Source organism: Lontra canadensis, unplaced genomic scaffold (assembly GCF_010015895.1).
Source record: "Lontra canadensis isolate GAN:19392208 unplaced genomic scaffold, GSC_riverotter_1.0 scaffold7, whole genome shotgun sequence".
Lineage (NCBI taxonomy): Eukaryota > Metazoa > Chordata > Mammalia > Carnivora > Mustelidae > Lontra > Lontra canadensis.
The window spans coordinates 15,724,273-15,750,768 of NW_022631001.1; the positions used below are offsets into that span (position 1 = coordinate 15,724,273).

Below are 26,496 nucleotides of genomic sequence, written 5' to 3' on the forward strand. Positions count from 1 at the left end.
TGGAAGCCGCAGAGGGAGAGAGAGAGAATCTTAAACATGCTCCATGCCCAGCATGGAGCCCAAGGCAGGGCTCAATTTCACAACCCCGAGATCATGAGCCAATATCAAGATCTTGTGGCTTAACCACCTGAGCCAGCTAGGTGCCCCTCAACTTAAATTTTAAACATATAACTATACAGTGGCACAGTCAAATCAGTGGTTTAGTGGTATTTTTAAAAAGTAGTAGAATTTCTCCTAATACACTTCCTCTAATTTTTTTTTTTGAGTTGCCATGTTATTAATGACTTGATTGAAGCTGTTCACCATTAAGTAAAACCACATTTCTAACATCTTTGACTATGGCATAAGAAATTTGGTGCCCTGAATTTGATCCACATTTTTTTCATATTTAGATGTTTACCCCAGAATGCATGCTTTCTTCACTGCCCATAATTTTAGTTTTCAACAGATCATCTTCATTAGTCCAGAGTTATACAGTATCTTTCTATAAATCCTCAGTACTCTTAATTTGTCTGATATCACTTATCAGATTTTTGAAAATATGAGGGTCAAGATTTTCTCTACTATCATCAACCTCTGGCCACACTTTTTATGATGTCATTTTCTAGCATCTAAATTGTCCATTAATTGCTTTAAAAAGTTTGGTATACCAAGTTGATTAGGAAGGCCAAACATCTGGCGTCCATTTTTTATGAAGTTCTACTTCATTTTTCTTGCATAAAGCACAGCCTTAATTCATTATCCATGCCTTTCAATTTAGATTTCTTTAAATTAGAGTCAAAATCAAAAGTACACTACATCATTTTATAATTATTTTCTGACTTTTATAATTGTCTGTCTCACACCTTATTTGGCAGCAATGTTTTGAACTACATATAATTATTATGTCTTTCTAGATCAGTAATTTTTTTAATAACTGACGTGTCTTTTTAAATTTTTAAATTTTTTTTATTGAAGTATAGTTAACATAGAGCATTATATTATTTTCAGGTATACAATATAATGATTCAACAATGCTACACATTTTTCAGTACTCATCAGATAAGTGTACTTAAGCACCCATATCCCCGCCCCCCCCCAACTACCTTCTGTTTGGCAATCACCAGTTCATTCTCTGTATTTAAGAGTCTACTTTTGTGCTTATTTTTTTTGTGCTTATTCATTTTTGTGCTTTTCTGTGCTTATTCATTTTTTGTGCTTATTCATTCCTTTTGTTTCTTAAATTCCACATATGAATGAAATCATATGGTACTGTCTTCCTCTGATTTATTTCACTAAGCATTATATCCTCTAGTCCATCTGTATCTCTGCAAATTGCAAATTCTCATTTTTAAAGGCTGACTATATAAGTTTGTGTATGTGTATGTGGTGTGTGTACATCTACCCCATGTTTATCCATTCATCTATTAATGGACGCTTGGGTCATTTCCATATCTTAGCTGTTGTAAATAATGCTGCAATAAAATAGGGGTGCATATATCTTTTCGAATGAGTGTTTTCATTTTCTTTAGGTAAATACCCAGTAGTAGAATTAGTGAACCAAATGGTACTTCTATTTTTAATTTTTTAAGAACCTCCATACTGTTTTCTACCAGTTCATATTCCCACCTACAGTGCATGAGGGTTCCTTTTTCTCTGCATTTTTATGCCAACATTTGTCATTTCTTGTGTTTTTTTTTTATTTTAACCATTCTGACAGGTGTACAGTAATACCTCATTATGGTTTTCATTTGCATTTCCCTGATGATTAATGACATTGAACATCTCTTTATGTGTCTGTTGGCCATCTGTATTTCTTCTTGGAAAAGAAGACCTGACCATTTTTAATTGGATTATTTGTTTTTTATGTGTTGAGTTGTATAAGTTCTTTATATCTTTTGGATATTAACCCTTATAAGATTTATCATTTGCAGATATTTTCTCTCATTTATGAGATTGCCTTCATTGTTTTATTTCATTTGCTGTGCAAAAGCTTTGATGTTTTGAACTGCATATCATTAGTAAGACTTTCTACATCAGTAAACTTATTGTTGATAGAAACAATTCTTTTTACACACTCACATTTAATGAGTGTGTATATTTAAATTACATGAGTATAAAATGAGTATAATAAGAATAAACAGATATGAGAACAGTTACAACTGAATCTTAGTAAACATACAAGTCATATGGGAAGAATGAGAATATATGGGCCATGAGCATTCCAGTTGCAATGAACATTGGTCAGCTTGTCTCTGGGGATGAAGAGGACTCGTTAATCTATAAAAAGATGTTGATTAAGAGAGCTCAATAGTTGGGACACCTGGGTGACTCATTTAGTTGAGTGTCTACCTTTGGCTTAGGTCATGATCTTAGGGTTCTGGGATCGAGTCCTGCATTGGGCTCCTTGCTCAGCGGGGATCCTGCTTCTCCCTCTTCCTGCTCTTCCCCCTGCTTGTGCTCTCTCTCTCTCTGACAGATAAATAAAATAAAATAAAATATAGAGAGAGCTCAGTAGTAAAACTTGTGGACTGAACAGTTAAACTGGAGGAGGACCAGTGATGATTTGCTAAGAATGCATGGTCCTTGTCTCTTATTATAATTAATAATTGGCATGAAAATGTAAAAGACATTTTATCATATTTGGGGATGATATAAAACTACATGAAAAGGTGAAGTTCTCTAATGGCTAGTACATCTTAGATACTCAATACATATTTATTCAGTTGAATTGATGACCTAATGTTAGCTCAGCTATAAAACTAGATCAAAATTAATACCACTAAATTTGATGATGGTAGATATTAATTAACTATCTTGAGTTTCCAAAGCCCCATGTACAAGTACACGATAAAATTGATTTCAAATCATTTGATGTCAAAAATATATGAGATGTTAGCTTAACCTTAAATTTAACGATACAGTTAAGCAAACTTTAAAATTCTGTGTTATCTTGGGCTCCTCTGGAAGGAATATGGAATACAGGTGGAGGAAAGTTAGCATCTCCTGGCACTCAGCCCTGGTTTGAACATATCTGGATCTCTGAATTCATTTCTGGGTTCTATAATTCAAGTAAAAATCAGAAGAAAAATGGGGTGCCTGGCTGGCTCAGTCTGTAGAGTGTATGACTCTTGATCTTGGGGTTGTGGGTTTGAGTCCCACATTGGGTGTTGAGCTTATTTAAAAATAAAATCTTAAAGAAAAAAAAAAAAAAAAGAGTGCCTGGGTGGCTCAGCTGGTTAAGCATCTGACTTTTGATTTCAGCTCAGGTCATGATCTAAAGGTCATGAGATGGAGTCCTGCATCAGGCTATGTCAGCCTATGCCAGGCTATGTGCTCAGCAGGGAGTCCACTTTTCTCTTACTCTCTCTCTCTTTTTTCCCTTCTTCCCCCTCTCTCCCTCTCACTTTGCCACTCCCCCTGCTCATACTCTCTTTCTCTCTCTCTCTCTCTTTCTCTCTTAAATAAATAAATAAACCTTTAAAAAAGTAAACATATGTATGCCTGCGTGGCTCAGTTGGTTAAGCATCTAGCTGAAGGCAGGTGCTTCAGCTCAGGTCATGATACCAGGGTCCTGGGATGGAGTCCCACATCAGGCTCCCTGCTTAGTGGGGAGCCTGCTTTTCCCTCTGCCTACCATTCCACTGGTTTATGGTCTCTCTCTCTCTCTCTGACAAATAAATAAATATAAAATCTTTAATTAATTAGTTAATTAATTTTTAAATGTTAGAGTATAGAAAAAAGATAGCTAGGAATCTTAATACCATCTAATAAAGAGTCAGAGCGTTAAGAATGTTTATTAGAAAGAATAGAAGTTGCAAGAATATCTGTCCTTCCATGGCTACTGTGGCCATATCAGTATCGCACCAAGAGAAAGAACTTTTCAAGAGGTATAGCTGTTCCACTGTAGATCGCGTTTCCCACATGTATAATAGGTACATTCAGCTAAGCTTGTATAAAATGAAACTCGGTTACATTCCTAGTGTCATTGTCCAAGTTTAGGCATTTATTAACTTTCTTTCTCATGATGATTTCCACTCGTCTCCCCGCTTGTAGATTCGCTCCTCTTCCTTCCACTTTTCAGAGTATTTTTAGGTTTACCCTTCTGAATCATAGATAGCACCGTATTGGTCCCCAACTTTAGAGAGTTCACCATTGCCATCAAGATAAAGTCCAGACCTCTTGGCATGGTATTCACTGCCTCCCTTGACCCACCCCAAGTCAGTCTCCTGATCTCATCCCTGCCTAGTCTGCTCTGGCCAGGCCAAACCCTCAAGGTTTCCAGAACACAACATGTACTTTCAATCCTCCATGATTTTGATCATACTCTTCTAGCTTCTCAGAAAGTCATCTTTCCCTTCCACACCGTTTAAAATATATATATACAGGGGAGCCTGGGTGGCTCAGTGGGTTAAAGCCTCTGCCTTTGGCTCAGGTCATGATACCAGGGTCCTGGGATCGAGCCCCGCATCAGGCTCTCTGCTCAGCAGGGAGCATGCTTCCCTCCCTCTCTCTCTGCCTTCCTCTCTGCCTACTTACGATCTCTGTCTGTCAAATAAATAAATAAAATCTTTAAAAAAAAATATATATATATATATATCCTTCCAGATCCAGCTTAGATGGTTTGTCTACCAAATATACCTAGAGATTGATATTGAAAAATGTTATCTATATGAAAAGATCCCATGTGGTTTATTTGATTTTACTGATTCTATTATCAAGTATTTATTGAGTACTACACCATTAAGGAATCAAAGAGTCATCCCAAGCACCTAACATGATCCCTGGTACATAGTAAATGCCCAATGAACATTTGTTAGATGTGACCAGGAGATATAAATAATTATATGAGACAATTCATGTTAAGTATCAGTAAAGCAATAGGAGAGATACCCAGCTTCATGTGGGAAGGTAACAGTTTTGGCTATGCTGCATTTGAAGTACTGGTTGGATACCCAAGAAGATATACACTCTTCTTTTTAAGAATGGCAACTTAATGCACGTCTACAAAGACAAGGAAAGTAGAAAAAGAGAAGAAATAAATAATAAGAGAGATCAGATAAAAGATAGATACAGGTGTTCAAGAGAACGTGAAGAGTTATAAATGACAAGGAGACATGAAAGTTATTCAGAAATGTGGGTTAAAAAATGAAATAGAATAATGAAAACATACCAGGAGGTATTTTACTTGGATGGGACTTTACAAGGCACATTAAATTTCACTGTTATCGCCTTGTTATTAAAAGACCCAAAAATCTTTTTGTGTTCTCCATAAAATTACATAGTTTTAACACTACAACATTTTGTAAAGACCAGTTATCCTGTCTCTTACTGCTGTAGAGTTGGAGAAAATTAAAAAGCCATTTATCATCACCATCTAGGTCCTTTGTGTTGCATGTGTAATAAAACAGCTTCAAATCAGATGCTCAACAAAATTTTAATTTCTCACAGCAATAGGATTGCATCTTTCAGCACCATGCAGATGTCATTTTCTTGGGCAATAACCAGAGTCATTTACTTGGAAAATCAGAGAGTTCCTGGAAAAGTGATTCCACTGTTCTCTGGCTCAGTTTTAGTCAATGACAGCATGATTTTTAGAAAGGGAATAGGGCTATTACCTCTCTCTAAACCTGAAAAGGTCTTGGTAAAATGGACCTCCACAGTTGCCTGATTTGCCACTTCAGCCAAGCTGCCTAAGTACAGAAGGAGCCACAGGATTTCTACCACGTGATGGGACGTCATCCCCAGTGTCATTGCTGTGACATTCTGCTGACCTTCTCATCCCACTCACTCACATTCACCGTCACTCAAATGCTCATATGTGTCCAGGGCTCGTTATTAAGGTGGTGTGGGTAGGAGAGAGAAGGCCCTCTTTTAAATTACCTTCATTTAAAAAAAAATGACCTTCAGAAGCCACTGACATGCAAGTTGGACAGATATGGTGAATATAATGGGTGCTGTTTTATGCAAAACAAAACTGTCAGATTCAGCATTTCCTAACAAAATGTTTGGGATCCTCTATCTGAACTAATCACAGAGCTTTGCTTTCACTTTTCTGTAAGGCAACATGATTTGTCTTGGAGGAACAAGTACTTTAGAGCCAGCAAACATGGGTCCTACTCTTGCTACCTACTAGCTGTGAGACCTTGGTCCTTAATTTCCTTCAAAAATGGGCATAATGGTTCGCTCTCGATGTTGTCACAAAGTTTAAAAGAGATGGGGCATAGGGCCTTGCAGATAGTTAGAACTCAGACCATGGTTTTCATGCTTCAAAAGGGCATTTATGAAACATGTTCTGTGGTCAGCCCTGAGCTGAGAATGTCCAAATGGATAAGCCGCACTCCTTGCTCTGAAAACAGGCGTCACTTAGTGGGAAAAAAACGACAATAAGAACAATAGGCATGTAAATGAATGGTGGTGATTCTCAGTCTTGGGTGCTATTTTGGATGTGTGGAAGACATGGGATAGTGCTGCACAGAGCAGCATGTCAGCAGCGCTGGGGTGGTGGAGGGCATATCCTAGAATGCTTTACAGAATAGATTCAATTGTGTCTTAGAAAAATGATAGGAGGAGAATGATGGCCATTTTTGATAAGAGTTCTTTTTTAAGACAAGGATATTCTGAGCACTTGGCTCTGCAATGTTAAAAGCTTGACGTTTTAGCGGAGCCTTCCTCCCATGCTGCTGCTTCCCACAGTTCTCAGAATTCCATCTGACTGGTCTGTGCATGCGGAGCTGAAAGGGCCAAGCAGTGGTTACCTGTAATCTGTTCGTCATGGTGCAACTAGCTGCACACCGTCTATGCAGTCAATAATATGGAATGCATGGGCCTGCTCGGTTCCAGGTGGAAGATGTTCGGTGTTCTTAAAAAATACAAGTTATTATCACCATCTGGTAGCTCCTAATACCCGCTGCAAGTGTCCCCCCTTCAAGTCCTGCTTACACATTACTATCAGGGAAGAACAAAAATCCCCTTGTGTCTGTAGGTCTTGACTATCCAGTACTTCACTGTATTTGTCTTAGTAAAGTAAGAGGGTCATTACATGCTGTAAAAGGCTCTGTTTCTTCAAAATTTACACACCAGGAGAAACTGGCTGACTTTGCACGTATAATATACAAGGAGTCATATTCTGTGAGCACTTCACGGTGTCTCCCACATTTAAGTGTCACTAAAACCTTAAGAGGGACATTACTGGAATAATGTCGGGTAGAATAATAATTAGTTTAAAGTAGTGATAAGTAAAGAGAGATTGCTGAATATTTCTTTGTTTTAATTGTATGGGCTAAGCTAGAGGTGAGGAGGCAATCAGGAATTCCAGCTACTCATTCGTCTTGGTTAACAGGAATCATTGATCTTTACCCAAAAAAGACTGTTGGTACTTTCTAAACCAGTGCCATATAGATGGTAACAGAAAGAATTAAACAGTTTAAACAAAAAATACAATTAGCAAGTAAGCATATAGAAAAAAATGGTCATTTTCGCTAATGAGGAAATACTTATAAATTGGAAGTATCATTTTGTACCTATTATCAATTTTTTAAATTATACTGTTAGTGTCTATAAGATTGTGGTGAAATTGGTATGTGTATGTGTATATATATATGTATATTTAAAAATATATTACATGGAATATATATATATAGTAGAGGCAATAAAATGATACAAAGCTTTTAAAAAGTAATTAATAACATAAATGAAGAACCTGGTGAATGTTTCCATTTGGGGAACATAGTCAAAGGAGATTGTCAAATAAGAAAAAGTAATTGAGGGCGCCTGGGTGGCTCAGTGGGTTAAAGCCTCTGCCTTCGGCTCAGGTCATGATCTCAGGGTCCTGGGATCGAGGCCCGCGTCGGGCTCTCTGCTCAGCAGGGAGCCTGCTTTCTCCTCTCTCTCTCTATGCCTGGCTCTCTGCCTACTTGTGATCTCTCCCTCTCTGTTTCAAATAAATAAATAAAATCTTAAAAAAAAAAAAAAAAAAAGAAAAAGTAATTGATATCAATATGTTCATGCAGCATGTTTGTAATATTAAAACAGTAGTATTAACCCAAATATCTAACCACAAAGAATAGTTAAATAAAATAGATCTCAGAGGAAGTAACATTATATAACACCAAAATAATAATTATGGAGACCCTATAAAAATGCTTAAATTATAATGAGCAAATGTGGGATATAAAGCTATATATGGTCTGTGTATGTATAAAACTGTATGACGGACATGTGGACATAGAGTCAATAGCATAGCATGGAAAGTACACACATTGGCAACAAGATAGGCTTTAGTTTGAGTTCTAGTTCCATATTTGCAAGCTGTTGATTTCTAATAAGTCATTTAGGTTTTGTGTGTTTTGTATTTTTTATATATAAAATGTGGCTACTCGTACATGCCTACAGGACAGCTACAATAATTAAAATTAGATAATTCTGTGATATCTGAGACAAGGTAATGGGATTATATGTGATCTTTTTTAACTTTCTCTTATTTTGATTTTCATTATTTTGTAATATTTTTACAATAGAAAATACATTTTAATCTGATATTGATCGCCAAATTTATATTATACTCACAAATACACATCTTGTGGCATTGACTATATAAATAAAAGAAATGATCTGAGTAATTCTTATTCAGTGCTAAATATGTTAAAATACACATTCTGCTAAATCATATTAGTTTATTAACAAAAACTTAATGTAGCTTTTACCATGTTAACAGACACTGTTTTAAACATTATATTCACTGAATCCTTATAACAATCCCAGGAAGAAAGTACTGTTACTATCCTGATCTCACAGGTGAGAAACTGATCCGCAGAGAGCTGTAGATCACTTGAGTGAGGTCACATTAGTCCGTGTGGTGGAGCTGGGATTTTAACTTAGGCATCTGGTTACATGGACCAGCTCCTGAACGCTACGCTGCTTTCCGACTGTCAACCAAACCATGTTCAGGGAACATATATAGTGCTCGCCACTATAAAGGATGCCGGGAAACATAGGGCACCATCCTTAACTTGATCAACGTTCTCTAGTTTTTAGCTACGGTGCCCAAATTCTGCTCCCTCAACCTCAGATAAATGTCATCCATGTCACAACTAAATGCAATTAAGAGAGATACCACTTCTCGCCCATAAAGATTGGAGTTCTGGATGAAAATCTGGAGCCTACTTCTTGACTCTGTGACAATGTCATTGTTTTCCGAAGTATGTGCTGAGAAATTGTGGAGTTGTGTGAAGGTGTCTAATGTTCTGTAAACATCTGACTCAGGTTTCTCTTTATTCATATATTTGTATATATACAGCTTCATAGCCTATATATACATATATATGTATATGTGTGTGTGTGTGTGTATATATATATATATGTAACTAATATTACAACTAAGATACTAAATACTACAAACTAAAATTACACACTGAAATTAATAAAATTTTATTAATAAAATTACATATATTTTATGATACATTTGAACACATAGGAAATCCACAAAACATTACTTTTTAGGGTTAGATTGTTCTTGTATATATCTAATGAAATTTTATCTCTGATTGAAGAGTATTCTGAGATTGCAAAACACGTTCTTACAAATCTGAAAACTTGCCACCTTTTGAGAGACGATATAACAGGATGGTTAAGAGTAGTGGCTCTAGAATCAGAGGGTCTAGATGCTATCTCAAGGACAAGTATTTACCACATGACTCAGGATAAGTCTCTAAACCTCTCCATACCTTAGTTTCTTCACCTGTTAATGGGACGGTGTATACCTCATAGGGTTGAGAGAAGTAAACAAATAAATTTAGATAAGGGATTCAGGCTATATGAGAGCTCAATGAATGATAAACATTATAATTTTTATTGCAACTGGTTATCTATGAAATCAGTCTTATTACCATGCAACCAAAACAAAATATAGATATCATTAAATTCTAAGATTGGCAGGATGCCTGGGTGGCTCAGTCAGTTAAGCGTCTGCTTTCGGCTCATATCATGATCCCAGGGTCCTGGGATCAAGCCCTGCATCGGTCTCCCTGCTCAGCAGGGAGTCTGCTTCTCCCTCTGCCCCTCCCACTATCTCTCTTTCTCTCTCTCTCTGTCAAATAAATAAATAAATAAATAAATAAATAATAAAGCCTTAAAAAATAATTCTAAGATTGGCGTGCAACCAGAGGTCTCATTTTTTGAGTTTTTGTGTTCACCCAACAGCTGAATTGTTATTAATTTTACAAGTAAGTGTTGCAAGTGTGAACTAATATGAAAACTTATACTAATTAAATACTTAAGTTTTCAAATCCACTGTTTTAAAAAGTGTTATAAAAATATTCTTCATTTAAAAAGTAATACACTGCATCATAATGAAATATGAAAATTACCTCTTCCAAATACTTTTGTTTCTTTTCATGTCCTTCTGTCATTTCAAGGTTACTTTTGAATAATACATGCTGAAACCAAGTTATAAGGAAATATTAACCCCTTACCTGGTATAGTACCAGATTTTGGTGGATGATTCTACTTGTTATCAAAGAACATTTAATCTCCACCGTATTTCTTTCAAGATTGGTTCTTTTCTTGACAATAGGACTGATTAGAATGTGCAAAGACATTTTAAATAAAAGATCTGTGTTTGTCTTTTCTTTCTTTTGTTGCAGTCATTCTCAACACAGCACTGCAACCCGCCAGCCTTCAGTGACTCTCCAGCGGGCCATCTCCCTGGAAGGGTAAGATAAGAATAATATGGAACCTTCTCTTAAACTAAACTGCAGCCTCATCTCTAGGACATAAAGAAATTCTCTGCCTTCCTTCCTTCCCTTCTTTCCTTTCTTCGTTCCTTCTGTTGGCAAATATCTATCAAGCTTATATTATATGCCAAGCACTGTGCTAGGTGCTACATTTAACAAGTCAAATAAGATCTCTTCTTTCCCTTCAGAGGGCTCCTTGCCTACTGGGAATGGCAGAAATACAGACACATATTTGCATCCAGTGTAAGCATCACAAAGGAGATGCATGTAAGGAATTAATGGAAGATCCAGGAAGGCCATCTAGCTGAGAATGGGCATCAAAGAAGGAGGAGGAAGCAGGTCAGGATGGTTTCAGAGAAGGCATAACTGTCAAGCTGAGAACTGAAGCCCCTGTGGGTATTTGCCCAACAGACACTGGAAGGAAGGGTTCTCTGAGCAGAAGAAAGGGCGCATGGAAAACATGAACACATGAGCAAGCATGAGGTGGCATAAAGCCTTTAGGTGATTCAGAGATTGGCCTAGGGTGTGTGAAGCAGTGGGGCAGGAGAGAAGAATGGAGATGTTGGGGGTGCCTGGGTGGCTCAGTAAATCAAGTGTCCAGCTCTTAATTTCAGTTCAGTTCAGGTCTCTGGGTTTATGAGATCCAGCCCTGGGTCAGGCTCTGCGTTGAGCGAGGAGTCTTTTGGAGAGTATCTCTCTCCCTCTCCCTCTGACACTACCCCTGCTCACACGGTCTCTCGAACTCTCTCTCTCTCTCTAAAATAAATGAATAAATTTTTAAAAAGAAAAAAAACAGAGAGAGAATGGAGTTGTTGGCTGGGCAGGCTTACATTTTAGAGGACTTAGTATTTTGTATTTCTGAATTCCCCAATCAGATAAAAGCTGGAGGGGCTGTGGGGAAGGGGTTAGTATTTCCCTCCACTTGTTTTATAATTATAGCTGGTTTAATTGAGAACATTTAGTTGATTAATGTATAAAAATTAAGTCATGTTACTTCTCCAGTATCTGTTACCAATTTTGTTTCAACCCTATTTCTCAATGACGCGTAGACTTCCTTAATGGCATTTCAATTCAAATCTCTAACTTTATTATTTATTAGTCCTTTCTATTTTAAAATATTATGTTTTATTCAGACCTCTGTCCCTCCTTCTAACATAATTAGGACTTGGGTTCCACCAGAGCGTTCTGGAGTCGACAGGGGTATGGTCCACTCTGTCTCTCATACCATCCTTCTAGATGTTTCTTTCTCTTAGATTTCTCCTCTGGTAGTATTGGGGCAAAAAAAAGGAAACAAGAAGTGGTATTTCCTCCCCATTCTACTGTGGCTGTTCCCTTTCTCTTGGTTATCTCTGGTGATGTAGCCTGAATGGGTGAATAACCAAACATGCACCAATGTCAAGAGACTCCCACAGCTCCTCCAGCCGAGTGATCCCCTGGGAGACCAAGCTATCGTTTCCACAGAACCCCTAGCAATAGCACAAAAATGTGCCTTCCCATGCACTCACCACTGCTTGAACCATAGTCATCCCTCCCATGCCTGGAGTCCCCATTTCTCATCTGTCCTCAGCAATTTCAAACCTGAGACTCGCAGGCCGAGGGGCAGCCATCTTTCCTTCCCCTCGGGTGGAGCTTGCCAAGGACAGTCCTTACCTCTTTTGCCCCTGGCTGACCTTCTCATCTCCTCTCCCCATGGTTCTTTTCCATCCTGGAGAGGAACAGGGCAAAGCAGCAAACTCCATTGCTAGATGGATATCCACTTGGAAGAGATGCTAGTCTTTACTTCACGGAAGAGCATAAATATTATATTATAAATACTTTTCATGGAATGCCCTTTCTTGCCCTCAGCTAAGGAAACTCCTTGCATGTCCCCAAACCCATAGGAAAGTGAGCAAAAGGAATGTGGCCTCTCCATGGGCACTGCACTCCCCACAAAAGGATACCTTCCCCTGGTAGTCCTCCTCTTCTGTTTGTAATGGTAAAGAACATCAGACCACTTTAGCTCCTCTAGTAAGCAAATAAACAAAAACAAAGAAGTGGGAATGGTAGGCTAAATATGAATTCAGCTCTGGAGAATTAAGTAACATTTTTCTCAACAGGACAGTATCTTCATTGTTAACATTTGTTCTAGTCCATAAAACAACAAAGGCATAGGAAGTTCCCAGTAGATACGTCACAGCATTTGGTTCTGAGGTAGTATTTAAGGTGGTCTAGATTCTGGGTCATAACCAGACTCCCTGAGTTTAAATCAGGACTCAGGAACTTACTAGCTGTGTGACAACAAGTTGCTTGGGGTTTTTTTGTATGTTTTTTGTTTGTTTGTTTGTTTGTTTGTTTTTATATGCCTCAATTTCCTCATCTGTAAAATGTACATACTTAGTATTTCCTTACAGAGTTTTTCTCAAAAATGAAAGTTATATATATTATTTTTTATAATAGTACTGGCATTATATGTATGTTTTGCTGTAGTATAGTATAACGTTCATTGGTGGTGGTGTTATACATAACATACTTAATTTATCAGGTAAGAGAATTTTGCATTTATATTAAATAAGGATTCATTAAAACAGTCAGAGATCCTGTCTTCATTGTACTTTGGAGAGACATATTCCTCTAGCACAGGTAATAATCACTTGTGGAAGCAATCCAAATCATTAAGTTTGCATCATTGGTGCGTTTATTTATATATATGTAAATATATATTTGTACATATAAACAAATGTATTTTAATTACCAAGATTATACTTAAATGCTCATTAAACACGTTATATAATAGTGTAAGCCTTTTCTACATAGCGGCTTATCCTCAGCTCTGACGGAAAGAATACGGGACCAGAATAAGAAATACTCTTACGTTTCTGGCATACGCATCTCAGAAAGTTTAAGACAAAGATGCTACGTAAATGTGAGAGGAAATAGTCTCCCAAGCCTAACATTCTCCAGTCACACTGGAGAATGTTCTTCCGTCAGCACCTGCAGTGCAGGTGTGTGTGGCCTTGTGACTATACCCTCCATAGGGTATAGTCGATTTCCTGTTGATTTCCTCTTCCTGGAAAGTACCATAGTTTAGAAAAACTATTCCACAAAACTCGCTGATCACATTCTCCTGTGGACCGTGATCAGTTTTGAATTCTGCATGTTAAATCGGACATGTGGAACGGATGAGGAAAGGACGTCCAGAGTTAACAAAGGGCTGGGACAGCATTCTATTCCAGAAAACATTGACAAGATTAGGATTCTATGATTTGAAGAAGCGAACTCATCATTAAAGAGATTACATTCAAAATGTGCAACTTGTTGAGAATAAAAATAGTTCAGATTTGTGGATATTCCTTCAAGGGGAGAGAAAAGAAACTAGCATTTACCGAGTGCTTATCAGGTCCCTGGTGTGTTCTCGTTTTCTCTCTCCCCTCATCCGTCTGTTTATCTTCTCTAATTTTGTTTCCAAAATAGTCATATAAAACCGGCATCCTTTTTTTTGAATCTTGATTCTCAGGGAGATTAAGTAATTTTCCCAAGGATACCTACCTAGAAAGCACAATTTGGATTTGAAATCAGGTTATACTCTGCTGTACAGCAGTGCAGCATGAAAAGGCTTTAATGAGCTGGAGAGCGCTAGTCACACCATTCATAACCACATTCAGACTAAGTTAGACACAGTGAAGAACTTCCTGGGACTTCCATTTCAAAATGATAAAGAATAAGAACTGACTCTAAGCCTAGAAATCATTAAACAGAGCTAATAACCCACCACTTGGAGTAGATCTGGAGATCCATGTACACGCTACGTAGCTGAGGTGTTTGTGGTAGAGGTGAGGGTATGGGGACTGAGCTGCGCACTGGTCTCTACATCATCTTCTTTGTTCCTTACGAGGACTTCCCTTGGCAGGACACAGAATGGCAGTCAGTCCACATATTGGTCATTAACACAGAGAAGATTTCCTCTAACTAGTCTAAATAATGGTGTTTTCTTTTAAAGCTGTTTACAAATCTTTTCTTTCTTCTTATTCACAGTTAGCCAATAAATATTTTTTTAGCCTTTTGCACTGTTTTCCACTTTAGTGCAATGACGTCTGTCATAACCACAATCAGTAATTCTAATTCTCTGCTGAGACCAAAAATGCAAAGGCCTTCCCCTCACTTCATAATACAAGGATGACTCCTTTTCTAAAATCAAAAATGGTCAGGCACCTGGACAGCTCAGTCCGTTAAGCACCCGCCTCTGGCTCAGGTCATGATCCCAGGTTCCTGGGTTAGAGTCCTGCATTGGACTCACTGCTCAGCAGGGAGTCTGCTTCTCCCTCTTCCCCTCCCCACTTCTTGTGATCTCTCTCTCTCTCTCTCTCTCTCAAATAAATAAATAAAATCTTAAAGAAAATTATATTCTCAGCTATGCTCCATTGTTTTAACTGACAAAGCATTTTGCCTCATATTTAGCAAATCCTGTGCTATGAAAAATATTGTGTTCCTTGCAGTCATGGAAGAAAACTGACTCTGGAATCAATGAATTGGTTTTGAATCCTGGCCTCTCTGCCATCTGTTGTTGTCAGTCTTAAACAGACCTTCCCCTCTCTAAGCATGAGTTTTCTCCTTAGCCAAAAGGGAGAATCGCACAGGACTCACTAGCTTTGTGCAGTAGCATGTACATATTTGACCCTCACTAACTACTACCTGAATATATACTTAGTCCAAGTGTTCTGAGAAAACAAAACTTCTATAGCCTAGATTAGTTTGAAGACAAACATTGAACACTTGTTATTAAATATATATGTATATATATTTACATATATAATATATAAAATTTCTGGATGTAAAATAAAATATTGGAGGTAGAAATAATTTTGCATTGTTGGAATATTTAGAATTACCTCAGTAATTCTTTATAAGGTTCAGAACACTAAAACTCATACTATATGTGCCCAGCTGGCCAGCACATAGAGAGATAATGTGGCATGCAATCATTGTCACTGAGCACATGGTGGGAAAGTCATTTTTTACTTTGCATAGGCCAATAGGTCTTTAGCAGTATTCCCATTAAGGTGTTATACTGCTGAGTGGAGGCAATCAGCTGAAACTGGAAATTTCATTTTTTTCAAAACTTTCCTTCCTAATGATTTCACGAAAAGCAACTACTAAGGATGTTTTTAAAATGAATGTACTTTAAAAGTCCTTATGTTTATATAGTTTTTACCTAAGTTGCTGTTTACTTGACATAAAATAAGTGGGAATGTTTCAGATTTCCAGTTAATTTGATCCATGAAGACAACAAAACTGTCTAATTGAGCCTCCACCTAGAGTTACTGCTGTTTTTTAAATCGATGTGTGAGTCATCTTTAACTATGCCAGGCATTAGGAGGCAGAATATCATCCCTATTCACAGTGTGATCTCCTGCTTCAGGTTGAAGTTGACAGATACAGCCTACCACACCTTCATCTCTTCTTCCTCCTGGGACCCCATTAAAAGGACACTGAAAGAATAAAAAAGGGATATTCCCATAATGGTAAAGGAAGTGGGAGAGGCATCAAAAGCCAAAAGATTCCATCACATTTGTAGATGACAGGAAGCAGATGGACCAAACAGAACAAAGCAACCCGCAGCCTTCGATCACCCACGGAGGCAGGGCTGGCGTGTTCTGCGTAAATGCTGTCTCCTAGGGTTCTGTTTCCAGGGATGCCACCCACAAAAAGGCCCACCACAGTGCAGCAGCCTTGCAGGCAGGGGCCTCCAGCTCAGGGCGGGGGGGGGAGGGTAGGCAGAACTGCCTGGCAGAGCCCAGGAAATTCAGAGACTTCAGAATAGTGACAACAGATGGGACTGAGCGCAGAGTCTGAGAATAGGACTAAGGGTGCCCCCACTCAGCATACACGCGCCTGACACAGAGCGACTGCTGGACAAAGGACTTACCACCAGCCAGAAAATGAAGGCTCTCCTTTAAAGAAACAGAGCACAGCCAATTACAGGGACAGTTTTCAGGTTTGCTTACGTAACCAGAAGCCTGTCCATGGAAAAGTCTCGTCCTTAACTGCAGCATCCCCTGTAGCCTTTCTGCTATTTCATCCTTGAATATGCACAGCCAGCCACAGGTTACCAAATAGTTTAACAACACCTACAAAATGACAAAAACAAGATTAAAACACACATGCACAGAGAAAAACTATGCTCGTGGAAACAGAAAAAATTCTGGGAAAAAAATAGGATTTAAAGAAAGGCTCTCTTATAAGCATATTTTTAAACAATATGGAGGTAACTACTAGAATTAAAATCAAAATGGTTAAAAGCGATTGCCTCCGGGAAGCCGGGTAGGCTTCTGGTGTATGTGTTGGGCGGGGGCAGGGGGGTGACATAAATTGAACTTTTGGAACAAGGCAGAGGTTAAAAAAGGGAAATCATGAGCCAAAACCTAAAGTACTTGGCTAACAATGCCAAGAGGACATCTCTTCATCTCTCAAGTAGCGTCCTTTCATCCACTAGAGGGCGCATACTTGGTTTTACACTTGGTTTTATTTTACCTTAAAAGAATGTTTGAGCAACATTCTAGAAGCAGATTCCTACTAACTGGCATTTTCACCTCAGTGAAATAGCTGGCCTGGAGCCTGTTGACCACCCTCTACAAGTGCCACTTCACAAGAAGCTAGAGAGCCATTGTCAGTGATACCGTAGGAAGGACTCTTTATAGAGTGGATGGTTTATCTAACTGACCCTAACTAAATCTCTCTCCCAAATAGAGAAGTCTCTGAGTATCCAAAGGATAACCAAAAAGCAGTGTGTCTGTAAACAGATAGATCTAGGGGAAAACCCATCCTTTCAGGTTAACTGTTCTGTGTTGGTATCATTGTCATTCTTCCTTAGAGGGATAGGCCTGTCTTGATGGGAATAGCCATGAGCCTCTGTTGGACGCAAGAGACTCCCCTCTCCACACTCTAAGACCTCTGGACTCTTGAGACCATGGCACCACTGGGGCCAGGGAGCCTCTGATGTTCCCATGTAAGGTGTGAACAAGTGTGCTTTCCAAGGAAACAGAACTCTGGGAACGGAACCTTGGATGGAATCACTGGCCCTCTTATTCTCTACCCAGTTCCTTTTGCCCTGATGGGAAAAGCTTTTTTATAGCTAATGTGCTTCAGATGTTTTAGGACGATGCTGACTTAAAATAGTCTTCTTAGTCTAAGCGCCCATTCGGTTCCAAAACACATGGTCGCTGTAGAAAGTGCAAGCATTATTGACCTGAGAAATAGGAAAGCTGGGTTCTATGTTCAAGTCTGCCACCTCTTGCAAGTGTGATTTTGAGCAGTCTCAGTTAACTTATATGCAAAACAATAAGGTTGAGTTAAATCAATGTCTTGGATTCCTTCCAACTCTAACATTATATACCTTCATGAGTTTTGAAAAGGAAAAGTTTGACATCTGAACTTCTAGAAATATTTCCAAATATGAAGCCCAAGGGAATATTGGGCTTCAGACAGCTGGCCCTCAAGGGTAGTGGCTTGGGTCATCTCTACCCACACGCTCACAGACCCAGCCATCCTTCAGGATTTGTAATGAGAATGAATGTTCAACTTCCTTCCTTACCCTGAAGTCCGTCCAACACATTTCCTTACCTTAATCCTCAAAAGCAGTACTAAGCTGTGTTTCCCAGACTAACCAAGGGGGGCCTGGTATGCTGAACTACTTTCATACTTGAAAGAGAAGCTTTGGGGCGTCTGGGTGGCTCAATGGGTAAAGCCTCTGCCTTTGGCTCAGGTCATGATCTCAGGATCCTGGGATCAGGCCTTGCATTGAGCCCTGCATCAAGCCCTGCATCAGGCTCTCTGTTCAGCAAGGAGCCTGCTTCCCCCTGTCTCTCTGCCTGCCTCTCTGCCTACTTGTGATCTCTTTCTCTGTCAAATAAATAAATAAATAAATAAATAATATATTTTTTAAAAAGAGAGAGAGAGAGAGAAGCTTTGTTCAGGTTGTTATTTGCTGGAGTCAGTGGTCAAAAATATGAACCTTTGTTAACCATAGAAATGTAAGTGACCCCACCAAAACAAGGGGTCAAACTGAGTTAAGAGGATAAGATTTTTGTGTAAATTTAGAATGTGTTAAGAAATATATATAGTTATTGCCTTCTTCTTTCATTTGCTCTCCTGCTAGCTAAAGAGTTTAGGGAGAATACAAGAAAAAAAGACAAGCAACTAGGTGATTTTTAGAAATGCTTGGGAAAAAAATCAAATTTCCTCCTGCTTTTCCCCAAAATATTTTTGCTTGTGATTTATGATGTGTTAAAGACAGACTCCTCTTGGGTGAGAAGGCTCTGGATGAGAGTCCCAGCTCTCTTTTGTTGCTAGGTCACCTGCTGGGGATCCTAGCTACTTCGAAAGGAAAGTTAAAGGAAAAGGGGAGTTTACACACCCCTCCTTTCATCTCCGGAGGGAAGCAGAACCATCAGAGCTTAAGCCTCAGAGGACGCATTAGGAATCAATCAGAACAGCAGATAATTCCAGAGCTTATGTTTCCTGTAGTTCACACTACAAACACTCCTGTGTTTGCTTTTCATTGCTCTTCATGTCCCTGCAGTTTCCACCTCTGCTCCTAGTGGAGCTGTCGCTTATTTTCCTTAGCCCCATTTCCACTGGTCTACTACTTCTTTTTTCCATTTCCTTATTCGATAAGACATCCTTCCCTAGGCCTTGTAATCTTTCTTCCTTACATGTGTAGAGCTGAAAGTATAAAAGGTGTCATCACAGCAAACTTTAAGGATTGCCAAACATTTATCAGTGTTGAAAACCCGCTGAGGCTTCAGAGAACCAGGGCACAGTTACAGGCTGCCAGTTCCTGGGAGCCTAATTCTCTCCCAGGATCTGGGTTCTGTCGCCATCTGCTGTTGAAATAACAACTGTGGGGAAAACAAAGACAAACCCAAACCCAAAAATGTCCACTTTCTTGTATATGACGGAAGTTTTCAAATTTGGAATTTCAAGTAAAATATCAACATAGACTTTGGGAGTTGACAAGGAGGTTCTAGATGTCTGTTTTTTAGCCAAAGACTTTTATAAACACTAACCACCATTATTCTTATTATTCCATCAGAGGAAAGTCTTCCTTAGAACAATGAAATAGGAAAGACATAACATAGGAGTGCCTGGATGGGGCAGTCAATTAAGCCTCCTCCTCTTGGTTTCAGCTCAGGTCATGAGCTCAGGGTCCTGCCATTGTACCCTGCATTGGGCTCTACGCTCACCATGGAGTCTGCTTGGGATTCTCTCTCCCTTTCTCTCTGCCTCCTCCCCACCATCACTGCATAGGCTTGCACGCTCGCTTTCTCTATCTAAAGTAAATAAATAATTTTTTTAAAAAAGGAAAGACATAAAAAAAGAATATATAGCACTCCATCATATAGATTAGAGACATAAACAACAAAGTCCAAACAGGGTATTTTCTTTAGTCAAATGCTAAAATTATAACATCTTTAAATATTTCGTATTTAGTAGCAGCTGATATAAGTGCTTTCTGTGGATCTCATCTAGTTCTGACAATTATTATTATTGTACATGGGCACACTATCCCGCTTTGTGGATGGGGACAATGAGGCTTGGAGAAGTTAAAGGTGCTGCCCGAGGTCACACAGCTACTAAGTGGCAGGCTTGGAATATAAAGCCACATTTTTAAATCACCACCTTTTCCTGCCCTCTCAGAATTATATGTGTTTTGTTATTACAAATTGGTCAATTTGGAGATCCAAGTAAGGTGTTGAAATACAGTGTGGAGCTCAATACGATTCCTGGGGCTTTGGAAGTTTTTGTCATTACAGTTATTGTCAAAAATCCAGTTTTCATATAAGAACATTAACAAAAATAGCACAGGCACCTAACAGTGATTTCACTTATCTTGCAATGTGCTAAATTAAAAGAAGTGGAGGAATAATGTTTCTGTACTGTTGGCGCCTGTTTTACCTAGCAGGACTAGGAAGAAAGCCGGGAGGGACAGGTTAGGAATCTGGTTATCAAGAGCTGCTGGGCTCTCCGGTTTGATGGCCTTGGACATGAAGGATGTTCATTGCAAGTAGCTGAAATTTATCTTAGAGGGATGCCACAGAATCTACTGGGGATTTTAGTTTGTTGGGTTTTTTATATAAATAATTCTTACTTTTTGCATAGTTCAGCGCCAGTATGATTACTTATCCCTGCATGTCTTCCTTAGAAACCTTTTCGTTTTTAATAAAGTGTTTTAATAAAAGGGCGCAAAGCAAGCTGTGAATAAACTCCCTCCTTATTACTATATAATTAAACATACTCAAAACAGTGTGCTGTAGAATATTCAACTAGAAAATTGCCCCCTTCATCAATACTCTTAATTATTAATGCTAATGATAATATGGTCACCCATGACATTGATTGAGAAGGCACTGAAGGGCTAGTTAATGTACTGAATGAACCAAGAAGGGATTTTTTTTTTTTAAGCACCCTGTCATAGGTTAGTCAGGCTAGTAAAAAAAAAATGAATACAGGAAACCTATTCCTTAACAGGATTTAGCTGCCCAAACTGGCAGGAACACTTCTTAGCGAGAAATCTCCTTGTAATCCTGGTACCATCATGTATTGGCCCCATTATCCTTCTTTGGATACTGCCCTTTTTCTTGTATCTTTCTAGTATTAAGGCTGCTCTTAACTGACTTATGTAGGTTTGTGCCCAGTAAATAAAATTAATTGGGAATATAATGATGAGCCATGAAGACACTACTTCTGCCCCCAGCCTGGCCGGGAGAAGCAGATATTAATCAAATAATCACCCAAACAAATGTAACTCTGTGACTATACCAAGTACTGTGAAAAGAGTGGCCTGTGATGCCCAGAGTGTCCTGTAGTAGGGGATCTGCAGTAGGGGACTGGGAGGTTGGCGAGGTCATGGAAGGCTCTCATCTGAACAATGAGTAGGCCTTAAGTAGGCAAAGAGAAAGGGTATCATGAATGGCTGCACAAGCAGTGATGACCAATCTGGATGTATTTCTGAGCTGAGCACTGACTAGAGCAAGGTGAAGTCAGTAGAGCTTACCCTTTAGAAATTTATAATGAGGAGGCTGACTCGTGGTTGACATTCTCCTCCAGAGAGGCCATCTGATGGAGACTTCCACTTGCTTTATCAGATGGTATGGTCTGCAGAGATGGGATTTTCTGAATCCCATCTCTGATCATTCTGCTGTTCCTTTGGTTTTTGTTTGATGTGTCTGTCTGCTTGTTTGTCTGCCTGTGTGCCAGAACTTGGAGATCCTTCCTTGCCACCGCAGCTTCCAATGCTTCTCTCCTACCTCCTTTCCTTCGCCCCTCCTACTCTCTTTTTCCTTCCCCCCGCCTTCCTCTCCATAAACTGCCCCCTCCTCCTCCTTTTCTTTTGAGTCCGCATTCATTTCTTTTTCATTTTTTGTCTTCTCTCCTTTTGCTATTCACCCTGAAGGTACTAGGCTTATGTTTGGACAGTGTATTATAATTTACAAAGAAATCTCATGGACATTATTCTGTTTGACCCCAGTAACAATTTTGTGAGAATCATTTATCCTGTTTGCAGATGTGTCACAAGGTAGGTGACTTCCTCAAGATTGTGTATCTGGGAAAGGGAGGAGTTTTGACTGCACACCAGATGCCTGCTGTCTTCACTAGACCATCCTACCTCAACACAAATGTCAGAGGCATCCCAAACATATCTTTTAGTCTTTTTGACAGAGGAGGCCCTTCATTGCCCTGTCTTTATTATTCACAAGAATGAGTCTAGACAGAAGTTGTGGTCAGAGAGGTTTTCTGGTTGCCCGTCCATCACATGAGTAGGAACAGCTTTGGTCTCATCTGATGAATATTTACTGGACATTGCATTTGACCTTGAATTGAACCCGTTGTAAAGATGATTTTCATTATAATTTTCTCCTTGCCTGGCTGTGACCTGGGAGGTGGCATGGCTGTGGAAAGCAGGGAATGAAAAAGATTGCTTTGAGAATCATTTATCAGCCTTCATTAGATTACTCATCTTGAGACATCCATCTTTGTATGTCCAGCTGAATCTGGTGTTTTTCTCTGCATATATTGCTAACCCCTCAGAGACCTGCAAATTCCATTAGGATTTTTGTTTACTTCCTCTTCCTGGCCAATTATAAAGAATTTAAAGAAAGAGCACATCCATATCCTATGCCACAGGCCAGATGCCCCTCCATTACCAGAAAAGCAGCCAGTGGTCTTTCTCCTTTATTTAATCTCCCTACTGATTTCCAGTCCTGGAAATGTTTACTCTACCGAAGTATGCTTTTTTTGAAATGTCAGTCAGCAACCTTTATGGATGGATGGCTCACAGTTGGTGAAGGCTCCTGCTGGTTGCACGCAAAATCTGCTCAGGGACAGTTGTGAAGGAGACAAGTGCCACCCATCCATTCATTCAATCAGTCATTGACTTGATTGAGTCGCCTTTTATTCATTCTTTCATTCCACTAAGTATTTCCTGAATGCCCCGTACGTACCAGGCACTGTAGTGAGGCATTTAAGATAATCAAGAAGAAAACGGCCCAATTCCCATTCCTGAGGAGCAGAGAGTCTAGCGGGGCTGATACAGCGTTGAAAATTGCAATAATTCCACTCAGCTTGTATCTTTGTGGTTTCAGAACAGAGCAAGCAGCTGATTTGGGGAAAACATGGAACCCTTGTTTGGATGTGGTTTCAGTAATTTTCATCAAGGGACTACCAAATCCAAAGAGAAAAGGTACTCTCTTCCGACTGAGGAAGTTCCATGCTCGTGTGGGCTGGTATCGAGAGTTGCAAATCTTTATTTTGAGCTCAGGTCTATCAAGACTGCACAGAAGTGTAGAAGGGAGCCGTGCTTTTCACAGCCTACTCATTCCACAAATGGGGGATTCTGTGGTCAAGCATTAGTTATACGCATTGATGGGAAACCGTATGTCAGTATCAAGGTTCCATGGTATTTACATGGGTAAACATTGCACCCCTGAAATGTTTACTTGTCCTCAATTTCCTCTCCTTTGTAAAGCAGCCTGGTGTCATTTAAAGAACATGACCTTTTGATTTATCTCTACTTTTATTTAAATACTGGCTCTTACTAGCTTTATCACCTTGAGCTGTTACTTAACTTGTCTGAGCCTATTTCTTTAATTTGCAGAGTAAAAATTAACAACTCCTTCATGAGATTGTTTTTTGAGAATTTACTTTTTTTTTTTTTTTTTTAGTATGTAAACATCTTAGCACAGTTCTTATCAAGCCCTAGGTACTGACTAGAAGCTAATTCTCTCTTTTCTCTCTCCCATATCCCATCTTCCCCTTTTCTTTCTGATGGGCTAGAACCTCTTCCCTCATACCAGGCATCAACTGAAAGAGTCTCCCTTCATTGTTCATTTAACGAACATTTCCTGTGCACCTGTCTTGTGCCATCGGGGAGGTAGAGTCAGTAGTATAGAAGATAGCACAGCACATGGCAAAAAAACAAAGGAAGAGAAGAGAGTTGGCCCTATTTAGAAAGAGACACCATAAGTCCTAACACCCTTCTACATACAGAGAAAAGAAGTTCTTTATGGCAGACTTTCAGCAAGTATAGCAGATGAGAAAAGAATACTTTCAGGTAATAGCAGATGAGAAATAGCAGATGAGAAAAGAATACTTTCACCTCATCCCACCTCCTTATTTTGCATATGACAGGCTAAGTCCAGGGCCCATGCATGTGTGTGTTAGCTCACATACACGCACGCACAGCTGCTCTTTCCACGCACCTGAGTCTCCAGTGGTTTCCATTACATTTAGTGGGTTTGTAACAACTAAAACATACCCCCAGGATCCCTTCTTGATTGCCTCTGTAACAGATCAGGTCTCTGCCAGACAACTGAATGCTTGGAGTTGTCTCCTTGTTTTATGTCAAAGTTTTTCTCCTCTACGAGGCTCAAAACTCCTAAGTTGCTTCTAGGGCCTATCCTATTTCATAATTAGGAAGCAGTCTCCCAGACACAGACTATGTTTAACAAGTGATGATTTGTTGAATTTCCTTCTCATACTGTGACCTGAGGAATAGGGAATTCGTTCTCCCTGGGTGACTGATTTTCTCTACATCCAATCCTTATTTTACTAGAGGAGATAAGCCAACTGATCATTATTCTTTTTCTCTCTGGGTAGCCGCAAAGGCTTCTGTAGACAGAGTATGATGCTGCCACAGCCACTTTTAGCTGGTCGATATTTAGACAAGAAACTTAACCTTTCCAGACCTTGGTTTTGTTATCTTCAAGTGAGGAAATTAATACCTGACTTACAGGGACACCATAAGGGTTAAAATAGTCTTAGCTCTTAATAAATGTCAGTTATTATAATTAAAAGTTTATGTCACTAACCAAAATATAAATTTGTATTATAAATTGTATTGTTCAGATATGAAGAACACCAAGGCTGATGGTCGTGGTTTCACTCCCTCTTACCAGATTCTGTGTAATTTTTGGCATATTTAAGTGGGTTGAATGTGCTATAGTTTACAAAGCTATAGGAGTGCCAGGTCACTATCCATCTGTCTGTCCATCTAATTAGCTAAATAAACCCTGTAACAACACCTCTCACCCTTGGCAGGAAAGAACCATGGCTGTCAAAAGTTGAGCCTTGTATGTTTGTGAGGTGTGGCCTTGGAGTAGACTCCAAGTTTTAATTTATTTGGGGACATCCTCAATTTGAGGGGAAAAGTTAATTTGAGAATTAAAGTCGCCAAATATCTAAAATATTGCCCTGCCCACCTGTACACTTTCCATATGGGGAAATTATCTGAGATCAGAGACAGGAGATTTTTCCAAGGCCACACCAAAGCCAATACCAGAATCGAGGCATGTTTGTAATGTCCTGGCCACTCCTCTCTTTCCAGAGGAGAATAAGGATGAACGGGAGTCTTCCTCTGGTTATTCTTTTCTCACTTTTTTGTGCCTACTCAGTATTTATCCTTCATCTGAGACTTAGATAAGGCACATTGAGCTTTCTAGAAATGTGTGACTTTAGTGCTGAGATGTGAGGATTGTGGCTTAAGTGACACATCCAAACACCCAGAAACCCGGATCGAATTGAGCTGTGAATGCAGCATGCAGGGCTCGTGAGAGAAGCAAATCTGATACGCAACTCTCGACGCAGACATACCAGGACAAGGGAGATAGATTGACTCAGAGCTGCTTGTTGTCGTTGTTTGGGTTGTCTTTATTAGGGCTTCTTTTGCCTGGAGAGGGGATGATTATTGGTAAATAGAAATGCTTTATGGGAGAAATTGTGGGAAGAGATATGAAATATTGGAAGACTCTTGCCCTGTATGGTGCTGACCTTGTGACATACCCATGAAGCCATTTCTTTTTTTTTTTTTTTAAGATTTTATTTATTTATTTGACAAAGAGAGAAAGTGAGAGAGGAAACACAAGCAGGGGGAGTGATAGGGAGAAAGCAGGCTTCCCGCCGAGCAGGGATCCTGATGTGGGACTCTATCCCAGGACCCCGGGATCATGGCCTGAGCCAAATGCGTGTGCTTAATGACCGAGCCACCCAGGCGCCCCTCCATTTCTTGTCTGACAGAATTTCTATCACATAACCTTCAGCATCACACCAGGCATGGCACAAATTCTGGATTGGCCTTATGGAGAACAGAACTTACACTCTGCAGATCAATGCATGGGGTGTTTTTGGTGGCCATCTTCACTCCTAGACCAAGTTCTCTCATCCCTTTGCTACCCTCCCATTGTTTTCAGTTCCCAGTGTTACAGTTTTGTTTTAGGTTTTTGTTTTTGTTTTTAATCAAAACAACCTCAAGATC

The 26,496-nt window shown here is 39.3% G+C and overlaps 1 protein-coding gene across 24 annotated transcripts in view; it reads left to right on the forward strand.

Moving 5' to 3' along the window:
• Positions 1 to 26,496, forward strand: part of DLG2 (discs large MAGUK scaffold protein 2) — a 1,980,468-nt gene that overhangs the window by 1,582,884 nt on the left and 371,088 nt on the right. For all 24 annotated transcript variants that reach the window (XM_032852928.1, XM_032852923.1, XM_032852924.1 and 21 more), the window contains one exon: positions 10,623 to 10,691. In XM_032852928.1, coding sequence (XP_032708819.1) covers positions 10,623 to 10,691 — 69 coding nt within the window. The remainder of the gene's footprint in view (positions 1 to 10,622; positions 10,692 to 26,496) is intronic.